Here is a 23,870-nt window from a genome sequence, read left to right on the forward strand (position 1 = left end):
TAAACAGATATGGCTCATTTACGGACCAAATAATGATGATCCACACTTCTTTGACAATATATATAATAAATTATCAACCCTGCAAGCAATTCAAGACAATATTATTATGGTGGGGGATTAGAATACTGTTTTAAATAGCTCAATGGACCGTAAAGGAAATCACACCACAAACAATCACCCTCATGCTCTTAAGGAAATCGTGAATGTCATGGATACATTAGAACTAGTAGATATATGGAGGCTTAAATATCCTGATCTAGTGAGATATACATGGCGGAGACTCAATCAAGCTAGTCGTCGTGACTTCTTTCTTATCTCATTCTCGTTGGCACCAAAAGTTTAAAAAGTGTTGATAGGGGACAGAATGCGGTCGGACCATCATATAATTGGCATATACATTACTCTTACTGAATGTCCACGTGGGCGAGGATATTGGAAATTTAATCAAAGCCTATTGGATGATAATTTTTAACTAGGACAAAGGAATTTATAACTGACTTTTTCCGACATAACATAGGTACAGCAAATGCCCTTATTGTATGGGACACCTTTAAATGTGTCACGCTCTGGGTCCGGGACTTTGTGTGTTGAGCCAGGGTGTGTTCGTTTCGTGGTGTTTTGTTTGGTTGGGTGGTTCTATGTGTTGTATTTCTTTGTTGGGTTCTATGACTCCCAATCGGAGGTAACGAGTGTCAGCTGTCGGCTCGTTATCTCTGATTGGGAGCCATATTTAATCTGTATGTTTTCCTGTGGGAGTTGTGGGTTTTTGTTCCGTTTCAGTCATAGTCACTGTTGGACTTCACTATCGTCTTTTGCTTTGTATTTACGTGCTTTATCAATTAAAGTCATCATGTTCACTCAACGCGCTGCGTATTGGTCTGCTCCCTTTATAGACGATCGTGACAGAAAAACCCACCATAAAAGGACCAAGCAGCGTGTCCAGGAGCAAAGAGACTGGACATGGGAGGAGGCGCCTGGTAAGGAGATCGAGAGGCTGGCGATGGCCCAGGTGGGCAAATCGTGGTCCTGGGAGGACATGCTCGGGGGCAAGGGACCTTGGGGGAAGATCAAGGCCCTGGCGAGAGAGGAGCAACGGCGTCAGCAGGGTCATCGTTGGAAGGACGAGAGGCAACCCCAAAAAGTTTTTTGGGGGGGGCACATGGCTTGGGCGGCTGGGCAGCAGGAGGCTGCCACAGGGAGACGTGGAGAGAAGGCTATCGGATTACGGGAGCCATTGGCGAGTAGAGGAAGGGAAGTTGTTGCGGCACGGCGTGAGAGACTGATGTGTGTTACCAGTCCGGTCCGGCCCGTTCCTGGTCCCCAGTTAAAGCCAGTGGTGTGTGTTCCCAGTACGGACCGGCCTGTTCCTACTCCACGCATCAAGCCCACGGTGTGCGTCGCCAGTCCAGCCCGGCCTGTTCCTGCTCCACGCACAGAACCTACGGTGTGCGTCGCCAGCCCAGCCCGGCCTGTTCCTGCTCCACGCACAGAACCTACGGTGTGCGTCGCCAGCCCAGCCCGGCCTGTTCCTGCTCCACGCACAGAACCTACGGTGTGCGTCGCCAGCCCAGCCCGGCCTGTTCCTGCTCCACGCACAGAACCTACGGTGTGCGTCGCCAGCCCAGCCCGGCCTGTTCCTGCTCCACGCACAGAACCTAAGGTGTGCGTCGCCAGCCCAGCCCGGCCTGTTCCTGCTCCACGCACAGAACCTACGGTGTGCGTCGCCAGCCCGGCCCGGCCTGTTCCTGCTCCACGCACAGAACCTACGGTGTGCGTCGCCAGCCCAGCCCGGCCTGTTCCTGCTCCACGCACAGAACCTACGGTGTGCGTCGCCAGCCCAGTCCGGCCTGTTCCTGCTCCACGCACAGAACCTACGGTGTGCGTCGCCAGCCCAGCCCGGCCTGTTCCTGCCACTCGCACCAAACCTACGGTGCGCGTCGCCAGCCCGACCCGGCCTGTTCCTGCCACTCGCACCAAACCTACGGTGCGCGTCGCCAGCCCGGTCCGGCCTGTTCCTGCCACCCGCACCAAGTCTACGGTGCGCGTCGCCAGCCCGACCCGGCCTGTTCCTGCCACTCGCACCAAACCTACGGTGCGGCGTCGCCAGCCCGGTCCGGCCTGTTCCTTCTCCCCGCACTAGCCCTGAGATGCGTGTCCTCAGCCCGGTACCTCCAGTTCCGGCACCACGCACCAGGCCTACGGTGCGCCTCAGACGGCCAGAGTCTGCCGTCTGCCCAACGGCGCCTGAACTGCCCGTCTGCCCAACGGCGCTTGAACTGCCCGTCTGCCCAACGGCGCCTGAACTGCCTGTCTGCCCAACGCCGTCTGAACTGTCCGTCTGCCAAGCGCTGCATGAACTGCCCGTCTGTACGGAGCCTGCAAAGCCGCCCGTCTGTCATGAGCCTTCAGAGCCGTCCGCCAGACCCGGGAGCCGCTAGAGCCTTCCGCCAGACAGGATCAGCCAGAGCCTTCCGCCAGACAGGATCAGCCAGAGCCTTCCGCCAGACAGGATCAGCCAGAGCCTTCCGCCAGCCATGAGCAGCCAGATCCGTCAGCCGGCCATGAGCAGCCAGATCCGTCAGCCAGCCATGAGCAGCCAGATCCGTCGGCCAGCCACGAGCAGCCAGATCCGTCGGCCAGCCATGAGCAGCCAGATCCGTCAGCCAGCCATGAGCAGCCAGATCCGTCAGCCAGCCATGAGCAGCCAGATCCTTCAGCCAGCCATGAGCCGTCCAGCCAGGATCCGCCAGAGCCAGCCAGCCAGGATCCGCCATTGAGTCCGGTGCTGTCCCTTAGCCCGGTGCTGCCCCTTATCCTGGTGCTGCCCCTTAGTCCGGTACTGCCCCTTAGTCCGGTGCTGCCCCTTAGTCCGGTGCTGCCCCTTAGTCCGGTGCTGCCCTTTAGTCCGGTGCCGCCCCTTAATCCAGTGGGGGTTTAGTTGGGGGGTGGTCATGTGGAGGAGGCTACGTAAGCGGGTAGTGACTTTGGTGGGGGTGGGGACCACGGCCAGAGCCAGAACCACCGCCGAAGAGGTATGCCCACCCAGCCCTCCCTTGTTTAGCCTTATTGAGGCGCGGTCGCAGTCCGCGCCTTTAGGGGGGGGTACTGTCACGCTCTGGGTCCGGGACTTTGTGTGTTGAGCCAGGGTGTGTTCGTTTCGTGGTGTTTTGTTTGGTTGGGTGGTTCTATGTGTTGTATTTCTTTGTTGGGTTCTATGACTCCCAATCGGAGGTAACGAGTGTCAGCTGTCGGCTCGTTATCTCTGATTGGGAGCCATATTTAATCTGTATGTTTTCCTGTGGGAGTTGTGGGTTTTTGTTCCGTTTCAGTCATAGTCACTGTTGGACTTCACTATCGTCTTTTGCTTTGTATTTACGTGCTTTATCAATTAAAGTCATCATGTTCACTCAACGCGCTGCGTATTGGTCTGCTCCCTTTATAGACGATCGTGACAGAAAAACCCACCATAAAAGGACCAAGCAGCGTGTCCAGGAGCAAAGAGACTGGACATGGGAGGAGGCGCCTGGTAAGGAGATCGAGAGGCTGGCGATGGCCCAGGTGGGCAAATCGTGGTCCTGGGAGGACATGCTCGGGGGCAAGGGACCTTGGGGGGAAGATCAAGGCCCTGGCGAGAGAGGAGCAACGGCGTCAGCAGGGTCATCGTTGGAAGGACGAGAGGCAACCCCAAAAAAGTTTTTTGGGGGGGCACATGGCTTAGGCGGCTGGGCAGCAGGAGGCTGCCACAGGGAGACGTGGAGAGAAGGCTATCGGATTACGGGAGCCATTGGCGAGTAGAGGAAGGGAAGTTGTTGCGGCACGGCGTGAGAGACTGATGTGTGTTACCAGTCCGGTCCGGCCCGTTCCTGATCCCCAGTTAAAGCCAGTGGTGTGTGTTCCCAGTACGGACCGGCCTGTTCCTACTCCACGCATCAAGCCCACGGTGTGCGTCGCCAGTCCAGCCCGGCCTGTTCCTGCTCCACGCACAGAACCTACGGTGTGCGTCGCCAGCCCAGCCCGGCCTGTTCCTGCTCCACGCACAGAACCTACGGTGTGCGTCGCCAGCCCAGCCCGGCCTGTTCCTGCTCCACGCACAGAACCTACGGTGTGCGTCGCCAGCCCAGCCCGGCCTGTTCCTGCTCCACGCACAGAACCTACGGTGTGCGTCGCCAGCCCAGCCCGGCCTGTTCCTGCTCCACGCACAGAACCTAAGGTGTGCGTCGCCAGCCCAGCCCGGCCTGTTCCTGCTCCACGCACAGAACCTACGGTGTGCGTCGCCAGCCCGGCCCGGCCTGTTCCTGCTCCACGCACAGAACCTACGGTGTGCGTCGCCAGCCCAGCCCGGCCTGTTCCTGCTCCACGCACAGAACCTACGGTGTGCGTCGCCAGCCCAGTCCGGCCTGTTCCTGCTCCACGCACAGAACCTACGGTGTGCGTCGCCAGCCCAGCCCGGCCTGTTCCTGCCACTCGCACCAAACCTACGGTGCGCGTCGCCAGCCCGACCCGGCCTGTTCCTGCCACTCGCACCAAACCTACGGTGCGCGTCGCCAGCCCGGTCCGGCCTGTTCCTGCCACCCGCACCAAGTCTACGGTGCGCGTCGCCAGCCCGACCCGGCCTGTTCCTGCCACTCGCACCAAACCTACGGTGCGCGTCGCCAGCCCGGTCCGGCCTGTTCCTTCTCCCCGCACTAGCCCTGAGATGCGTGTCCTCAGCCCGGTACCTCCAGTTCCGGCACCACGCACCAGGCCTACGGTGCGCCTCAGACGGCCAGAGTCTGCCGTCTGCCCAACGGCGCCTGAACTGCCCGTCTGCCCAACGGCGCTTGAACTGCCCGTCTGCCCAACGGCGCCTGAACTGCCTGTCTGCCCAACGCCGTCTGAACTGTCCGTCTGCCAAGCGCTGCATGAACTGCCCGTCTGTACGGAGCCTGCAAAGCCGCCCGTCTGTCATGAGCCTTCAGAGCCGTCCGCCAGACCGGAGCCGCTAGAGCCTTCCGCCAGACAGGATCAGCCAGAGCCTTCCGCCAGACAGGATCAGCCAGAGCCTTCCGCCAGACAGGATCAGCCAGAGCCTTCCGCCAGCCATGAGCAGCCAGATCCGTCAGCCGGCCATGAGCAGCCAGATCCGTCAGCCAGCCATGAGCAGCCAGATCCGTCGGCCAGCCATGAGCAGCCAGATCCGTCGGCCAGCCATGAGCAGCCAGATCCGTCAGCCAGCCATGAGCAGCCAGATCCGTCAGCCAGCCATGAGCAGCCAGATCCTTCAGCCAGCCATGAGCCGTCCAGCCAGGATCCGCCAGAGCCAGCCAGCCAGGATCCGCCATTGAGTCCGGTGCTGTCCCTTAGCCCGGTGCTGCCCCTTATCCTGGTGCTGCCCCTTAGTCCGGTACTGCCCCTTAGTCCGGTGCTGCCCCTTAGTCCGGTGCTGCCCCTTAGTCCGGTGCTGCCCTTTAGTCCGGTGCCGCCCCTTAATCCAGTGGGGTTTAGTTGGGGGGTGGTCATGTGGAGGAGGCTACGTAAGCGGGTAGTGACTTTGGTGGGGTGGGGACCACGGCCAGAGCCAGAACCACCGCCGAAGAGGTATGCCCACCCAGCCCTCCCTTGTTTAGCCTTATTGAGGCGCGGTCGCAGTCCGCGCATTTAGGGGGGGGTACTGTCACGCTCTGGGTCCGGGACTTTGTGTGTTGAGCCAGGGTGTGTTCGTTTCGTGGTGTTTTGTTTGGTTGGGTGGTTCTATGTGTTGTATTTCTTTGTTGGGTTCTATGACTCCCAATCGGAGGTAACGAGTGTCAGCTGTCGGCTCGTTATCTCTGATTGGGAGCCATATTTAATCTGTATGTTTTCCTGTGGGAGTTGTGGGTTTTTGTTCCGTTTCAGTCATAGTCACTGTTGGACTTCACTATCGTCTTTTGTTTTGTATTTACGTGCTTTATCAATTAAAGTCATCATGTTCACTCAACGCGCTGCGTATTGGTCTGCTCCCTTTATAGACGATCGTGACAAAATGTGCCTTTAGAGGACATGCAATTCAGTACTCATCTCGAAAACAAAAGCAATTTAGGTCAAAAGAGTTCATACTAACAAAGGAAATAGAAAGTCTAACAGAACAGATAGATAGCAATAAAAACTGTAACATAGAGGCTCAGAATAAATTAGAGGAAAAATAATAAGAAATGGAGAAACTTATTCAAGAAAGATCAAGTGTAATATATTATAAAAATAAAGCAAACTGGATGGAATATGGGGAAAAATTCACCAAATTATATTTTTATCTTCAACATAGGAATGCTACCAAAAATAATTGAATGAAATTGGTTACAAATGCTGGAGTAACCCATGATTCACCAAATGATATTTTGAAGGAGGAAACAAGGTACTTTAAGCAAATGTTTTCGTTTCAGTCGCCTCCATCTCCTCTAACTGAAGCTAATTGTAGAGATTTTTTTTTCTATTGACAATGTAAAATTAACAGCCAAACAGAAAGACTCATGTGAAGGTGAAATTACAGAGTAGGAACTTCTGGATGCAATTAAAGACTAAGTCTGGGAAAACTCCAGGGTTGGATGGCATACCAGTCGAAGTATACCAAATCTTTTTTGATATACTAAGAGGACCGCTATTAGCATGTTTTAACCACTCCTATGTAAATGGTAGATTATCTGACACTCAATAAGAAGGTCTGATCTCATTATTACTTAAAATATAAAGATCCAGTCCATTTAAAAAATTGGAGGCCCCTTACACTTCAGTGTTTTGATGCAAAAATTCTAGCAAAATGTATAGCGCATAGAATTAAAAAGGTATTGTCGGATATTATTAATTCTAATCAGACAGGTGTTTTACATGGAAGATACATTGGAGATAATATAAGGCAAGTATTGGAAACAATAGAACATTATGGAAAATCGGAGAAACCAGGCCTGCTATTCATAGCAGACTTCAAAAAGGCATTTGATAAAGTACGACTGGGGTGTATATGCATTTCAATTTTGGTGAATCTCTTATAAAATGGGTCAAAATCATGTATAGTAATCCTAGGTGTAAAATAGTAAATAATGGCTATTTCTCAGAAAGTTTTAAACTGTCAAGAGGAGTGAAACAAGGTTGTCCACAATCGGCATATCTATTTATTGTGGCCATCGAGATGTTAGCTATTAAAATCAGATCCAACAATAATATCAGGGGATTAGAAATCCAGGGCTTAAAAACACAGGTGTCATTGTACGCTGATGATTCATGTTTTCTTTTAAATCCACAACTAGAATCACTCCACAGCCTCATAGAGGATCTAGATACATTTTCTAACCTCTCTGGATTACAACCAAATTATGACAAATGTACTATATTACATATTGGATCAATACAAAATAAAAAATGTACACTGCCATGTAGTTTACCAATACAATGGTCTGATGGTGATGTGGATATACTCGGAATACATATCCCAAAGGAAATAAATGATCTCACTTCAATAAATTATAATAGAAAGTCAGCAAAAATAGATAAGATCTTGCTACCGTGAAAAGGTGGGTCTCTGTCAATTTGTGGAAAAATCACCCTGATTAACTCTTTAGTATTATCCCAGTTTACCTATTTGCTTATGGTCTTTCCTACGCCTAGCGAACAGTTTTTTAAAATATATGAGAAAAGAAAATTCCATTTCATTTGGAACGGCAAGCCAGACAAAATTAAACGGGCCTATTTATATAATGAATATGAATTCGGAGGACAGAAATTATTAAATATTAAAGCATTAGACCTATCACTAAAAGCTTCAGTCATACAAAAGTTATACTTAAATCCGAACTGGTTCTCTAGCAAATTAGTAAGATTGTCTCACCCAATGTTGAAGAATGGCCTTTTTCCCTTTATTCAGATTACAACTACTCACTTTCAGTTATTTGAAAAGGAAATCATCTCCCAGATATCACTATTTCTAAAACAAAGCCATAGAAAGTTGGTTGCAATTTCAATGTAATCCTCCAGAAACGACAGAACAAATAATGCAACAAATATTGTGGTTAAACTCAAATATACTTATTGACAAGAAACCTTTTTTTTTTTGACAAAATGTTTAAAAAAGGTATAATCTTTGTAAATGATATCATCGGTAGGACTGGTGGAGTTATGTCGCACATGCAGCAAACAAAAACATATGGAAATGTCTGCTCTACCCAAAATTACAACCAAATAATTGTAGCCTTACCGCAAAAATGGAAGAGGAAAGTGGAAGGGGGAGAAAGTAAGAAACTCATCTGTCGGCCTTGCATTAAAGAACATTATTGGTTAAGGAAAACTGTGATAAATAAAAATATATATCAGTTTCATTTAAGGACCAAAAGATTAACAGCCGTCCCATATAGATTGCAAAATAGTTGGGAAGAGATTTTTGACGTACCGATCCCATGGCATAGTGTTTATGAACTGATACGCAAAACGACACCGGATTCAAAACTTAGAATCTTTCAATTTAAATTATTATATAAAATTCTTGCTACCAATAGAATGTTATTTATATGGGGGATACAATCTTCCCAGCTCTGCAGATTTTGCTGCGAAGAGACAGAATGATTAGATCATTTGTTTTGCTACTGTCCATTTGTAGCTTGTTTTTGGACACGTGTCCAGGAATGGCTAAAGGATTGCAATATTTACCTGGAGCTAACCCTGCAGATAGCACTACTGGGTGATCTGAAAAGTCATAGTCAATCGATCAATAACATAATAATACTATTAGCAAAAATGTTTATTTTCAATTCACAATCTGTAGAAACAATGAGAATAGAAAGGCTCAGAACTTTTGTAAGACTTCACAGTACAGTTGAAATATATATGGCAAAGAGAAATCCTATATGGATGGTGTTAAAAGATAGATGGGAGGTGTTGAATGGAATTGAAGGATGGGACTAATAACAACTAACAACAAACAATAACAAGATAACTAATAATGTAGGCACACTGTGTCCATAATAAGTGTATGGGTTGTAGATTGGGAGCTTTTGAGAAGGAGCACAGTTAGAAAGATATGGCCGGATGGACATCATGAAAATGATCGGAGAGGTTGAGAGTAGAAGAAGGGAAGTTCAGGAGAAAGAACAAACAAAATGTAATTACTGTAAAATTGACTGTGTCCATAAAATGTAGATAGTGGGTATGGGCTGGAAGTAGAGGCCAAGGCGTTGTTGTTCACTAGTCCAAGTGGGGAAAGGGTGGCGGGGTTGGAAAGTAATAAAGGGGAATATATATATTTTTTTAAGGATATGTGTGTGTGTGTGTGTGTGTGTGTGTGTGTGTATGTGTATGTGTATGTATATACAGTGGGGAGAACAAGTATTTGATTCACTGTCGATTTTGCAGGTTTTCCTACTTACAAAGCATGTAGAGGTCTGTAATTTTTATCATAGGTACACTTCAACTGTGAGAGACGGAATCTAAAACAAAAATCCAGAAAATCACATTGTATGATTTTTAAGTAATTAATTTGCATTTTATTGCATGACATAAGTATTTGATACATAAGAAAAGCAGAACTTAATATTTGGTACAGAAACCTTTGTTTGCAATTACAAAGATCATACGTTTCCTGTAGGTCTTGACCAGGTTTGCACACACTGCAGCAGGGGTTTTGGCCCACTCCTCCATACAGACCTTCTCCAGATCCTTCAGGTTTCGGGGCTGTCGCTGGGCAATACGGATTTTCAGCTCCCTCCAAAGATTTTCAATTGGGTTCAGGTCTGGAGACTGGCTAGGCCACTCCAGGACCCTGAGCTGCTTCTTACGGAGCCACTCCTTAGTTGCCCTGGCTGTGTGTTTCGGGTCGTTGTCATGCTGGAAGACCCAGCCACGACCCATCTTCAATGCTCTTACTGAGGGAAGGAGGTTGTTGGCCAAGATCTCGCGATACATGGCCTCATCCATCCTCCCCTCAATACGGTGCAGTCATCCTGTCCCCTTTGCAGAAAAGCATCCCCAAAGAATGATGTTTCCACCTCCATGCTTCACGGTTGGGATGGTATTCTTGGGGTTGTACTCATCCTTCTTCTTCCTCCAAACACGGCGAGTGGAGTTTAGACCAAAAAGCTCTATTTTTGTCTCATCAGACCACATGACCTTCTCCCATTCCTCCTCTGGATCATCCAGATGGTCATTGGCAAACTTCAGACGGGCCTGGACATGCGCTGGCTTGAGCAGGGGGACCTTGTGTACGCTGCAGGATTTTAATCCATGACGGCGTAGTGTGTTACTAATGGTTTTCTTTGAGACTGTGGTCCCAGCTCTCTTCAGTTCATTGACCAGGTCCGGCCGTGTAGTTCTGGGCTGATCCCTCACCTTCCTCATGATCATTGATGCCCCACGGGGTGAGATCTTGCATGGAGTCCCAGACCGAGGGTGATTGACCGTCATCTTGAACTTCTTCCATTTTCTAATAATTGCGCCAACAGTTGTTGCCTTCTCACCAAGCTGCTTGCCTATTGTCCTGTAGCCCATCCCAGCCTTGTGCAGGTCTACAATTTTATCCCTGATGTCCTTACACAGCTCTCTGGTCTTGGCCATTGTGGAGAGGTTGGAGTCTGTTTGATTGAGTGTGTGGACAGGTGTCTTTTATACAGGTAACGAGTTCAAACAGGTGCAGTTAATACAGGTAATGAGTGGAGAACAGGAGGGCTTCTTAAAGAAAAACTAACAGGTCTGTGAGAGCCGGAATTCTTAATGGTTGGTAGGTGATCAAATACTTATGTCATGCAATAAAATGCAAATTAATTACTTAAAAATCATACAATGTGATTTCCTGGATTTTTTTTTTAGATTCTGTGTCTCACAGTTGAAGTGTAAAAATTACAGACCTCTACATGCTTTGTAAGTAGGAAAATTTTTAAATTAAAAATAATAAAAAAATAACTAGTAATGCTGCATACTCAAATAAATAAATATTAAAATCTAACTTTTCTGATAAAAATACACGACACAAGCTCAAGTATACCGTACAAATATTATAAAAATTTGAAATATTTTATATGACGCATTTCCTATTCAACAAAAACAAAATATGTAGTATAATCAAATTATAAATTACTAACTAAGATTTCACCTTCCTTATAACTGTAAAATACATATTTGTATGTAAAATGTGCGTATTTTCTAAAGGTCTCTTGATCAAAATGTCTGCCCCATCGCTGTGAAGGACTCACAGAGCTCTAGCTTGGCTTGCTGAACTCGGCCTTTCATTCATATTACTCTTGTCCGTCTATGACAAACATAATGTTTTTTTGTTTTTTTTAATCTATGAATTATTTCAGATTAATGGCTATAAATCGATCTCTGAATGTGCTACAGTGATGAAACCACTCTCTCCTGCTGCGCTACAATGTAAGGATTGTGTGCACGTGCTTTGTAAGTAGCTGTGACGTAGGGTTCAGCCAGGAGTTAATGGACAATCGGAAGAGCGAATGAAATGATAGGAGGAACATCCCAGCTTCAAGTAGTTTCAGATTTCACATCCTACGTCAGACACATGCTCAAACAGACTACTGTGTCTGTGAGAACCAGGGCTATTGCTCAGTGCAAACCATTTCCATCTACGGTGTCCATATGTGAACTGTCCAGGTGTGGCCAGCGCCCTACTGTTTAACACCTAATGTGAACTGTCCAGGTGTGGACAGCGCCCTGCTGTTTAACACCTAATGTGAACTGTCCAGGTGTGGCCAGCGCTCTGCTGCTTAACACCTAATGTGAACTGTCCAGGTGTGGCCAGCGCCCTGCTGCTTAACACCTAATGTGAACTGTCCAGGTGTGGCCAGTGCCCTGGGGGGGCTAAGATGGTGCCTACAGAGGGTGCCTCGCCTCGAGCTCCGACAAAACATTGCAGATTTCTACTTTGTGTTTTTTTCTAGTGTTTTTCTAAAATTTTCTTCATCAGTTTGTTTCGTGCATTACTACATACACCCGGGTAGTACCACTGGAATACGAATCACTGGGTATTCACCATCCACCCGACCTCCCTGAATTCCCTGAGACAACAGAAGAATGGACTAGCTTCTTCGGCAAGGTGCCGAGCTCCTTGGGAGTCGCACCGGAGAGTCGGAAGCGAAGACGCAGATGGAGAGGCAGACGTGGCGGGGTCTTAGTGAGATGAAGACGCTGGGCGACCCGTCCTCCATTACCCAGCATACTACTTGCCAATATTCAATCATTAAATGAACAAACTTGATGAACTCAGAACGAGGACCTCCTTCCAGAGGGACATCAGATCCAGCAACATATTAAGTTTTTCTGACACTTGGTTTTCCTCCAACATCCAGACGGATTATATACAACCAGCAGGTTTTACAGTTTTTCATGCGGATAGGACGCGGGCTCTCTCTGGCAAGAGTAAAGGTGGTGGGCTCTGCTTTATAACCAACAACACAAGGAGGAAACGTACAGGAACCTGAGAGAGTCTGCTCCCCGACTTGGAATACTTGGTCGTCAAATGTCACCCTTTTTACTTTACGAGAGAGTTCCCACCCCAAGCAGACACCAAAAAAGCCTCTCAAAGATCTTCATTGGACCCTGAACAAACTGGAGACTGCATTCCCGGAGGCAGAGTTCATTGTTGCGGGGGGCGCTAGTGAGCAAGCCATGGAGTAGGTCACGTTTTTCCGAGCTCCTGCTTAAATTGCATTTATTGAATACTTTCTTTGCGCTTTGACCCAAAACTAACTAGGAAACACAGCCTTTGAATGACATGCTTTACTTTATTCAAGTTTTATTTTAATTTTAATGCATAAATGGCGCATAACCTGCAAAAGTTTAAGTTCAGCGGAATCACTGACAAAAGAGAAAACTAGGCCCAAGACGAGGAGCTCGAGTTCTTTAACAAGTGGGAGCAGCGGCTCATCCCCTCGGCAAAAAAATGAACACCGAGGATTTGAAGGCCGAGATTCTTGCTGCCCTCAGAGCAGACATTTCATCTATACTTAAGTCGGAACTCAGTGAGGACTTTAATTGTAGTAAGTCGGAGTTACAAGCAGTCAAGAATGAACTCGCAAAGCATACAGCAATGGTTCGTACTGAACTGGATAATGTTAAGAAAACTGTCTCCGACATGGAACAAGACTTGTCAACATGCTCAGATGACACGACTACGCTATAAAACACGGTTAAGGAGCTCGAAACTGATGTGGCTAGCCTTAAGGAACAACGCATCAATTTACAAGGTTATATGTGAAGATCCAATATCAGGATCATGGGGTTAGCTGAGGACCCAGGCTCCAGTTCCACTTCATCGGTCTCAAAGTTATTGAAGGAAGCCCTCAATTTGGATAAAGACGTCCTTGTTGACCGCTCACATCGGGGCTCTCAAGCAAGAAAGCCTTGGATGGAAAACCTTGCGTAATTGTGGCTAAACTACACTACTATCAGGATTGTATTGATGTTCCTTGGCGTGCCAGATAATTTGGCCCACTTCGATGCTACGGAGCACCCATCTCTATCTTCCCAGACTATGCCCCCAGCATTGCTCATGACCGTGCCGCTTTCAATGATGTCAAGAGTCTGCTCCGTGGACGTACCGACGTTCGGTATGGTGCGGCTTTTCCTGCCCAGCTCCATATAACGGCACCGAGAAAGAGTTCTAAGACCCTCATAAGACGATGGTCTTCGTAAAGGCGAACATTCTACCGAGGTCGGACGAAGCACATGACTGAATGTTCACCTATTTGGCGATTAGGGTAATGGACGAATGTGTCTACCACTGCAGACTCAGTCTATCTTTTGTAGATACTCTATAGCGTTGCCAGTGGTATCAGTTGATATTGTTATTATTAGGTAACGTTGGTGCCTTAGTTCCGGTGAGTCAATTCTCCTTTTGTTTTAACGTTTATTTTATTACCATGAAGCTGCTCATTTCTATTTATCGATGGTACCAGTATCCAGGGTAGATGAAGCACAGTTCTATTATTAGGTTACGTCATTTCTTTAAAGATGTTGCTGCTAACTTAGTGGTATTGCTGTAAAATGTTATATACTTTATTTTAATACAGCCTAGTTTGGGGTTGTAAATAAGTATTTATTTATTATGATCAACTTGTTTTAAATCCTTCACTAATTCAGCAGGGCTCTCTACTCGATATGTTTAGTGTTCCCCACTACAAGCTACTCGATAGGTTTAGTATTCCCCACTACAAACTACTCGATAGGTTTAGTGTCCCCACTACATACAAACTACTCGATAGGTTTAGTGTTCCCCACAACAAGCTACTCGATAGGTTTAGTGTTCCCCACTACAAACTACTCGATAGGTTTAGTGTTCCCCACAACAAGCACATCATGTGTGGATATCTTTGCGTGAGGATTAGCGTTACCTTGTTCTATTAGGTGACCAGGGTGGGTTTTAGTGGTTACCTTGTTCTACCAGGTGACCAGGGTGGGTTTTAGTGGTTACCTTGTTCTATTAGGTGACCAGGGTGGGTTTTAGTGGTTACCTTGTTCTATTAGGTGACCAGGGTGGGTTTTAGTGGTTACCTTGTTCTACCAGGTGACCAGGGTGGGTTTTAGTGGTTACTTGTTCTATTAGGTGACCAGGGTGGGTTTTAGTGTTTACCTTGTTCTATTAGGTGACCAGGGTGGGTTTTAGTGGTTACCTTGTTCTATTAGGTGACCAGGGTGTGTTTTAGTGGTTACCTTGTTCTATTAGGTGACCAGGGTGGGTTTTAGTGGTTACCTTGTTCTATTAGGTGACCAGGGTGGGTTTTAGTGGTTACCTTGTTCTACTAGGTGACCAGGGTGGGTTTTAGTGGTTACCTTGTTCTATTAGGTGACCAGGGTGGGTTTTAGTGGTTACCTTGTTCTATTAGGTGACCAGGGTGGGTTTTAGTGGTTACCTTGTTCTATTAGGTGACCAGGGTGGGTTTTAGTGGTTACCTTGTTCTATTAGGTGACCAGGGTGGGTTTTAGTGGTTACCTTGTTCTATTAGGTGACCAGGGTGGGTTTTAGTGGTTACCTTGTTCTATTAGGTGACCAGGGTGTGTTTTAGTGGTTACCTTGTTCTATTAGGTGACCAGGGTGGGTTTTAGTGGTTACCTTGTTCTATTAGGTGACCAGGGTGGGTTTTAGTGGTTACCTTGTTCTATTAGGTGACCAGGGTGGGTTTTAGTGGTTACCTTGTTCTATTAGGTGACCAGGGTGGGTTTTAGTGGTTACCTTGTTCTATTAGGTGACCAGGGTGGGTTTTAGTGGTTACCTTGTTCTATTAGGTGACCAGGGTGGGTTTTAGTGGTTACCTTGTTCTACTAGGTGACCAGGGTGGGTTTTAGTGGTTACTTGTTCTATTAGGTGACCAGGGTGGGTTTTAGTGGTTACCTTGTTCTATTAGGTGACCAGGGTGGGTTTTAGTGGTTACCTTGTTCTACCAGGTGACCAGGGTGGGTTTTAGTGGTTACCTTGTTCTATTAGGTGACCAGGGTGGGTTTTAGTGGTTACCTTGTTCTATTAGGTGACCAGGGTGGGTTTTAGTGGTTACCTTGTTCTATTAGGTGACCAGGGTGGGTTTTAGTGGTTACCTTGTTCTATTAGGTGACAAGGGTGGGTTTTAGTGGTTACCTTGTTCTATTAGGTGACCAGGGTGGGTTTTAGTGGTTACCTTGTTCTATTAGGTGACCAGGGTGGGTTTTAGTGGTTACCTTGTTTTTCATACCAGACTTCAGAGTTTTGTTTGTTTATGTTTTTTATTCTTCTTCAACTTTGTTTTTTTTTATTTGGTATTTTAGAAAAATGTTTAATGGATCAGTTGTTATTGTAATCTGGCATCTATCCTTTTCCCATGTGACTTTACATGGCTAGGCCTAATCTCATGAGAGGGACAGCTGGTTGCTCGGTCACTTTTGCTAGCTGGAAAGTTACATCTTTAAATCACCCAGTGAAACATAAAAGGGTTATTTCTCATTTAAATCACCTGAAAGATATTGCCTTTCTTCAGGAGACACATCTCCGCACTTTCGACCATTCTCGTTTAAAAGGAGGGTGGATGGGTCAATCATATCATTCCAAATGTTCGTTCTAAAACTAGAGGAGCAGCCATTTTAATTAGTAAAAACATACCGTTCGCAATGTCAAGTGTAGAGGCAGACTCAGCAGGCCGTTACATTATTGTAGCAGGAAGACCATATAATACACCTGTTCTCTTGGCTACCATTTATGCACCAAATTGGGATAACACTTCATTCTTCACAAACGTATTTCCTAATACTAGGTGGTGATATGAATTGTGTACTGTCGCCCAATCTGGATCGTAGCTCTCCTAAGGTATCTTCATCAAAGACAGTATCCACAATTCAGCTATTTCTTAAGACATATGGCATATGTGATGCGTGGCATTTCCGCAATCCCACTGCTAGGGAGTATTATTTTTTCCTCACCAGTTCATAAGACCATCTCACGTATATTATACTTTTTCCTAGACAATAGAATTCTGCCACTTATCACGGAGTGTGATTACCAAGCTATAGTCATTTCGGATCATTCTCCACTTACTTTGCCACTACTTACACCAAATACACAGCCTAATTATCACCCTTGGTGGCTTAACTTATTACTGCTATCAGAAGAAACCTTTGCTGCTTTTTTTTTTTCATCTCAAACTGAGCTACACTACCGGTCAAAGGTTTTAGAACACCTACTCATTCAACGGTTTTTATTTATTTTTTACTATTTTCTACATTGTAGAATAATAATGAAGACATCAACACTATGAAATAACACATTTGGAATCATGTAGTAACCAAACAAATCAAAATATATATTTTATATTTGAGATTCTTCAAATAGCCACCCTTTGCCTTGATGACAGCTTTGTACACTCTTGGTGTTCTCTCAACCAGCTTCATGAGGCAGGTAGCTTAGTGGGTAAGAGCGTTGTGCCAGTAACCGAAAGGTCGCTGGTTCTAATCCCCGAGCCGACTAGGTGAAAAATCTGGCATTACCCCTAATTGCTCCTGTAAGTCGCTCTGGATAAGAGTGTCTGCTAAATGACTCAAATGTAAATGTAAATGAGGTAGTCACCTGGAATGCATTTAAATTAACAGTTGTGCCTTGTTAAAAGTTAATTTGTGGAATCTCTTTCCTTCTTAATGCGTTTGAGCCAATCAGATTAAGCAAGTGCAATATTCAACACCTAGTGGAATTTACAAATAAAATCTTGGATATGGCATATTCACACTCTTCTTCCGCAGATTTACTCAAACAACGTTTGACACTTCAGACAGAGTTGGATCTTCTTTCAACTTGACAAGTTGAAAATCTAATTAGTAAAAATCGACACAAAAATTTACTTGGAGAGAAATCAGGGGAAATGCTAGCACACCAGCTGCGTCAGAGAACCGCAAATCAAACCACACCTGAGATAACTGACGAGGTCATTTAGAGGTCAATTCATGCTTTCATAACTCACAATTACACACTTCGGACGAGGTGGGTAACAAATGTATTGATCATTTAGATTCATGCTTTCATAACTCACAATTACACACTTTGGAATCCGCTGGTAATGCTACCTTACTCGACACCTTCTTTGAGAACTTACAGTGGCTTGCGAAAGTATTCACCCCCCTTGGCATTTTTCCTATTTTGTTGCCTTACAACCTGGAATTAAAATTGATTTTTTGGGGGGGTTTGTATCATTTCATTTACACAACATGCCTACCACTTTGAAGCTGCAAAATATTTTTTATTGTGAAACAAACAAGAAATAAGACAAAAAAACGGACAACTTTGTAGAGCCACCATTTGCAGCAACTACAGCTGCAAGTCTATTGGGGTAAGTTTCTATAAGCTTGGCACATCTAGCCACTGGGATTTTTGCCCATTCAAGGCAAAACTGCTCCAGCTCCTTCAAGTTGGATGGGTTCCGCTGGTAAACAGCAATCTTTAAGTCATACCACAGATTCTCAATTGGATTGAGGTCTGGGCTTTGACTAGGCCATTCCAAGACATTTTAATGTTTCCCCTTAAACCACTCGAGTGTTGCTTTAGCAGTAAGCTTAGGGTAATTGTCCTGCTGGAAGGTGAACCTCCGTCCCAGTCTCAAATCTCTGGAAGACTGAAACAGGTTTCCCTCAAGAATTTCCCTGTATTTAGCACCATCCATCATTCCTTAAATTCTGACCAGTTTCCCAGTCCCTGCCGATGAAAAACATCCCAACAGCATGATGCTGCCACCACCATGCTTCACTGTAGGGATGGTGTTCTCGGGGGGATGAGAGGTGTTGGGTTTGCGCCAGACATGGCATTTTTCTTGTTGGCCAAAAAGCTCAATTTTAGTCTAATCTGACCAGAGTACCTTCTTCCATATGTTTGGGGAGTCTCCCACATGCCTTTTGGCAAACATCAAACATGTTTGCTTATTTATTTCTTCAAGCAATGGCTTTTTTCTAGCCACTCTTATGTAAAGCCCAGCTCTGTGGAGTGTACGGCTTAAAGTGGTCCTATGGACAGATACTTTGCAGCTCCTTCAGGGTTATCTTTGGTCTCTTTATTGCCTCTCTGAGTAATGCCCTCCTTGCCTGGTCTGTGAGTTTTGGTGGGCGGCCCTCTCTTGGCAGGTTTATTGTGGTGCCATATTCTTTCAATTTTTTAATAATAGAGTTAATGGTGCTCCGTGGGTTGTTCAATGTTTCTGATATTTTTTTATAACCCAACCCTGATCTGTACTTCTCCACAACTTTGTCCCTGACCTGTTTGGAGATCTCCTTGATCTTTATGGTGTCGCTTGCTTGGTGGTGCCCCTTACTTAGTGGTGTTGCAGACTCTGGGGCCTTTCAGAACAGATGTATATATACTGAGATCATGTGACAGATCATGTGACACTTAGATTGCTCACTGGTGGACTTAATTTAACTAATTATGTGACTTCTGAAGGTAATTGGTTGCGTCAGATCTTATTTAGGGGCTTCATAGGAAAGGGGGTGAATACATATGCACGCACCACTTCATCTCAGACTGGCCAGTAGACAGAAAAGATTAAGATGGGCAGTCTGAGATATAGCTTTTTCTTTACAACTCTGCCTAGAAGGTCAGCATCCCGGAGTCGCCTCTTCACTGTTGACGTTGAGACCGGTGTTTTGCGGGTACTATTTAATGAAGCTGCCAGTTGAGGACCTGTGAGGCGCCTGTTTCTCGAACTAGACACTAATGTATTTGTCCTCTTGCTCAGTTGTGCACCGGGGCCTCCCACTCCTCTTTCTATTCTGGTTAGAGACAGTTTGTGCAGTTCTGTGAAGGGAGTAGTACACAGCGTTGTACGAGATCTTCAGTTTCTTGGCAATTTCTCGCATGGAATAGCCTTCATATTCCAGAACAAGAATAGACTGACGAGTTTCAGAAGAAAGTTATTTGTTTCTGGCCATTTTGAGCCTGTAATCGAACCCACAATTGCTGATGCTCCAGATACTCTCAAGAAGGACAGTTTTATTGCTTTTTTAATCAGCACAACAGTTTTCAGCTGTGCTAACATAATTTCAAAAGGTTTTCTAATGATCAATTAGGCTTTTAAAAGGAAAAATTTGGATTTGCAAACACAATGTGCCATTGGAACACAGGACTGATGGTTGCTGATAATGGGCCTCTGTACGCCTATGTAGATGTTCCATTAAAAACCAGCCGTTTCTAGCTACAATAGCCATTTACAACATTAACAATGTCTACACTGTATTTCTGATCAATTTGATGTTATTTTAATGGATTTTTTTGGGGCTTTTCTTTCGAAAACAAGGATATTTCTAAGTGACCCCAAACTTTTAAACGGTAGTGTACCTGTAATTGTCCAGGTGTGGCCAGTGCCCTGCTGTTTAATACCTGATGTGAACTGTTGACATGTCCAGGTGTGGCCAGCGCCCTGCTGTTTAATACCTGATGTGAACTGTTGACATGTCCAGGTGTGGCCAGCGCAGCGCCTTGCAGGCAGCTGTTAACAGATACAGGATATGTTGACCAGTATTGGCATGTTTGACCAGACACTTAACCTCAGGGGTAAGAGGTCAAAGGTTACACTCATGCTCTGTGGTAGGAGTGATAACCCTGTGGTATATGAGACCTACACTAGACTGACCCAAAGTCGTAGCATGCTAGCTGTTCCTGTAGACTTTCATTCATTGTGCTAACGCTAGTTAGCAATAGCTCCAGAAACTACATTCAACTTCCTTCAAACGGCACGCAGAGGCATAAAAATGGTATTGATGATTTCATCTGGACTCTTGGTAAGTAGAAAAAGGTATTTATTGCCAAAATGTCTCTCTTTAACTAATGGTTATGGTTCGATTGGGTGATCCTAGATCCATGCGTATACGCAAATTCTACCTGGATAAATATTCTGTGTCCTAAATCATGTTTCAAACTTTCTCCAACTTTGACTTCCTCTTTACCGGCCAGCAATATGCATAACCCTATCTGTACACATAGTTGAGCACACACATTCACTTTTGACCCTGAATGCTATAAGACACACACACACACACACACACACACACACACACACACACACACACACACACACACACACACACACACACACACACACACACACACACACACAAACACACACACACACACACACACACGCCACTGTTCCAGATGGAGGATATGGAGCAAGGAGAATGAATAAGGACCATGGAAGCTGACTGTATGGATCCTCCAGGACCATGGAAGCTGACTGACTGGATCCTCCAGGACCATGGAAGCTGACTGACTGGATCCTCCAGGACCATGGAAGCTGACTGACTGGATCCTCCAGGACCATGGAAGCTGACTGACTGGATACTCCAGGACCATTGAAGCTGACTGACTGGATCCTCCAGGACCATGGAAGCTGACTGACTGGATCCTCCAGGATATAACAGTAACCACACAACAACAAAAAGACAGACAGACATAGCAGCAGGTACACACACAGGCACATGCGTGTGTGTGTGTGTGTGTGTGTGTGTGTGTGTGTGTGTGTGTGTGTGTGTGTGTGTGTGTGTGCAAGCCATGTCTGTGTTGCGTTTGTCTGTGGTTACTGCATGCGTGCACACACACAGCATCCCACATCCTGTTCTACACTGTAGGGGCTCTTTAACAGATGGTAAATGTCAGTCAGGATTTGAAATGCAATATTCTTCCTATTGCACAAAGCGCGTTTCATTGAATTTGATACGCCCTGAAAAACACCACATGTGGATTCAGTGTGCCGCAGCAGAAGACTGGACTATCTGGACAGGAATGACAAAAGAACAACCCCCCTCCTGTTATCTTTTCATACAGTTTGTTCCTGTGAATTTTGTCTTAACCTTGACTGTTATTTGCTGGGACATTGTCTACCCGTCTGTTACCAGGGTGGACTTTTCTCCTGACAGCGTTGTTCTGGTGATAATGACGTCTGATAGAGAAAGTGGAGACTGATAGAATTACAGTAATCAGAGACATAAACCAGAGAATCAAAGACTCACAGACACCTTTTTAAAATCAGGCTTTGGCAGTGGACAATCATGCCTATTCACTCAGACAAATTAGGACCCCCAAGAGTACTCTACCGCTAATTATAGTACGGTTAAAAAATCCATACAAGTTCACGACAGACACTTGAGATGTCAAGAGATAGAAAGGAGAAGAGAGGAGAAGAAGAGGTAGAGAACATAACAGAGGAAGGAGGAGGAGAAGAAGAGGTGGAGAACATAACAGAGGAAGAAGGAGGAGAATAAGAGGTGGAGAACATAAGAGGAAGAAGGAGGAGGAGAAGAGGAGAGACAGCAGGAAAGATAAAGGGGTGATCCAGAGTGTGATTGAGGGAATAGAAAGTGATGAGAGGTCGACTGTAAAGTAAGCTAAAAGAGAGGGTTGATATTGCCATCCGTAAACACCTGTCTACCATTATTCAGACTCATCTTGGATGAAGAATATCTAGGATTCTTATCATGTGCACTGTAGGGGCTCTTTAACAGAAGGTAAATGTTCTACACTTAGGGGCACTTTAACAGATGGTAAATGTCAGACAACCCCCTCTGCCCTTCCACTTGGTCAGCTTGCTCAGGATTCCACTGGCCTTCTCAAAAACCTGCAGCAGGTAACGTTGTAGGGAACATGTAACTCAGCACTGACACACACACACCTCCCACCACCCAGGTGTAAGGGGACCCATCCTGTAAATCCACTGTCAAGATGGAGCTAACAAGGTGCTCATTCCTGGTCAGACGGCAAGAGCCACATCTGCATCAGAGACATCACCCTAGCAGGTGTTAAAGGCATCCAACTATTCTAATCAGATCGTGCTTTGTCCTCTATGCACCTTTTAAAGGAAATGTTCCTGCGTTGGTGGAGACCGCATTCACAGTAAAACGCTGTATCTAGATGCCCCCATTAACACCAACGGCTATTCATAGAGTCCCTGTCTTTCCCTGAAGGACAAGCTGCTTTAACCCCAGCCACACCAAACCTAGCCCCCCCTCACTCCCACCTCCCGGCCAACAGATCCAAACCTAGCCCCATCTCACTCCCACCTCCTTGGCCAACAGATCCAAACCTAACCCCCTCTCACTCACACCTCCCTGGCCAACAGATCCAAACCTAGCCCCATCTCACTCCCACCTCCCTGGCCAACAGATCCAAACCTAGCCCTCACTTCCACCTCCCTGGCCAACAGATCCAAACCTAGCCCCATCTCACTCCCACCTCCCTGGCCAACAGATCCAAACCTAGCCCCATCTTACTCCCACCTCCCTGGCCAACAGATCCAAACCTAGCCCTCTCTCACTCCCACCTCCCTGGCCAACAGATCCAAACCTAGCCCTCACTTCCAGCTCCCTGGCCAACAGATCCAAACCTAGCCCCCTCTCACTCCCACCTCCCTGGCCAACAGATCCAAACCTAGCCCTCACTCCCATCTCCCTGGCCAACAGATCCAAACCTAGCCCTCACTTCCACCTCCCTGGCCAACAGATCCAAACCTAGCCCCCTCTCACTCACTCTCCCTGGCCAACAGATCCAAACCTAGCCCCCCCTCATTCACTCTCCCTGGCCAATAGATCCAAACCTTGTCCCATCTCACTCCCATCTCCCTGGCCAACAGATCCAAACCTAGCCCCATCTCACTCCCACCTCCCTGGCCAACAGATCCAAACCTAGCCCCCTCTCACTCCCACCTCCCTGGCCAACAGATCCAAACCTAGCCCCCTCTCACTCCCACCTCCTTGGCAAACTCACTGGATCCCAAAAAATATCTCTGACCTGGACACACACATTCTGCTTCCAAAACATTATGAGCCTGTGTGTCTCTAACCTTTGAGGACCACCTCCAGTTCGTCTCGTAGGATGTCGAAGGTGCTGTACCGGGAGCTGGTCTCTGGGATGATGTTCTTCTTCAACCAGCCTCCACAGGCGTACTGGTAGAAGTTGTCACACGGGTCCACATTGGCATCCATGTTCTCTATCAGACGAGACGCTGCACACAGACAAATACAGCTCATATTCCACCTGTGTGTGCGTGTGTGTGTGTGTGTGTTGGTGTGTATATACCTGACTGAGTGCAGTCCGCCGTGGTGCAGACACCATCTAAAAAGGGAAAACAACATAAATCTGTTTATTCGTCAATGCAAACTTAAAGGATCGTTATTAATTTTTTTTACAAACAAATCTCTATTTGATGTAAATGGCATGTTATAGAAGGTTCCAGATTATTTTTTTGCGATTTCACTTGTTTCCAGCGACTCGAGTGATACATCTCCGTCCAGTCTAGCAGCAGGCTACACGGAAAATGGAAAAGCTGGCTAGGGGAAACAGCTCGAATCGCACAAAGTGGACTACAATGTTGCAGATAAAGTTCAATGACACAATTTCATGTGTACAACATCTAAAGATCTGCATCACTATA

At 46.3% G+C, this 23,870-nt stretch overlaps 1 protein-coding gene across 1 annotated transcript in view; it reads right to left on the reverse strand.

The window, feature by feature from the left end:
• The window catches only part of LOC121568479 (neprilysin-like), a 98,780-nt gene that overhangs the window by 46,138 nt on the left and 28,772 nt on the right, over window positions 1-23,870 (reverse strand). Inside the window, exons 3-4 of the mRNA XM_041879006.1 lie at window positions 23,516-23,551; window positions 23,280-23,441 (exon numbers count right to left, since the gene is read on the reverse strand). Coding sequence (XP_041734940.1) covers window positions 23,280-23,441; window positions 23,516-23,551 — 198 coding nt within the window. The remainder of the gene's footprint in view (window positions 1-23,279; window positions 23,442-23,515; window positions 23,552-23,870) is intronic.

Source organism: Coregonus clupeaformis, chromosome 6 (assembly GCF_020615455.1).
Source record: "Coregonus clupeaformis isolate EN_2021a chromosome 6, ASM2061545v1, whole genome shotgun sequence".
Classification (NCBI taxonomy): domain Eukaryota; kingdom Metazoa; phylum Chordata; class Actinopteri; order Salmoniformes; family Salmonidae; genus Coregonus; species Coregonus clupeaformis.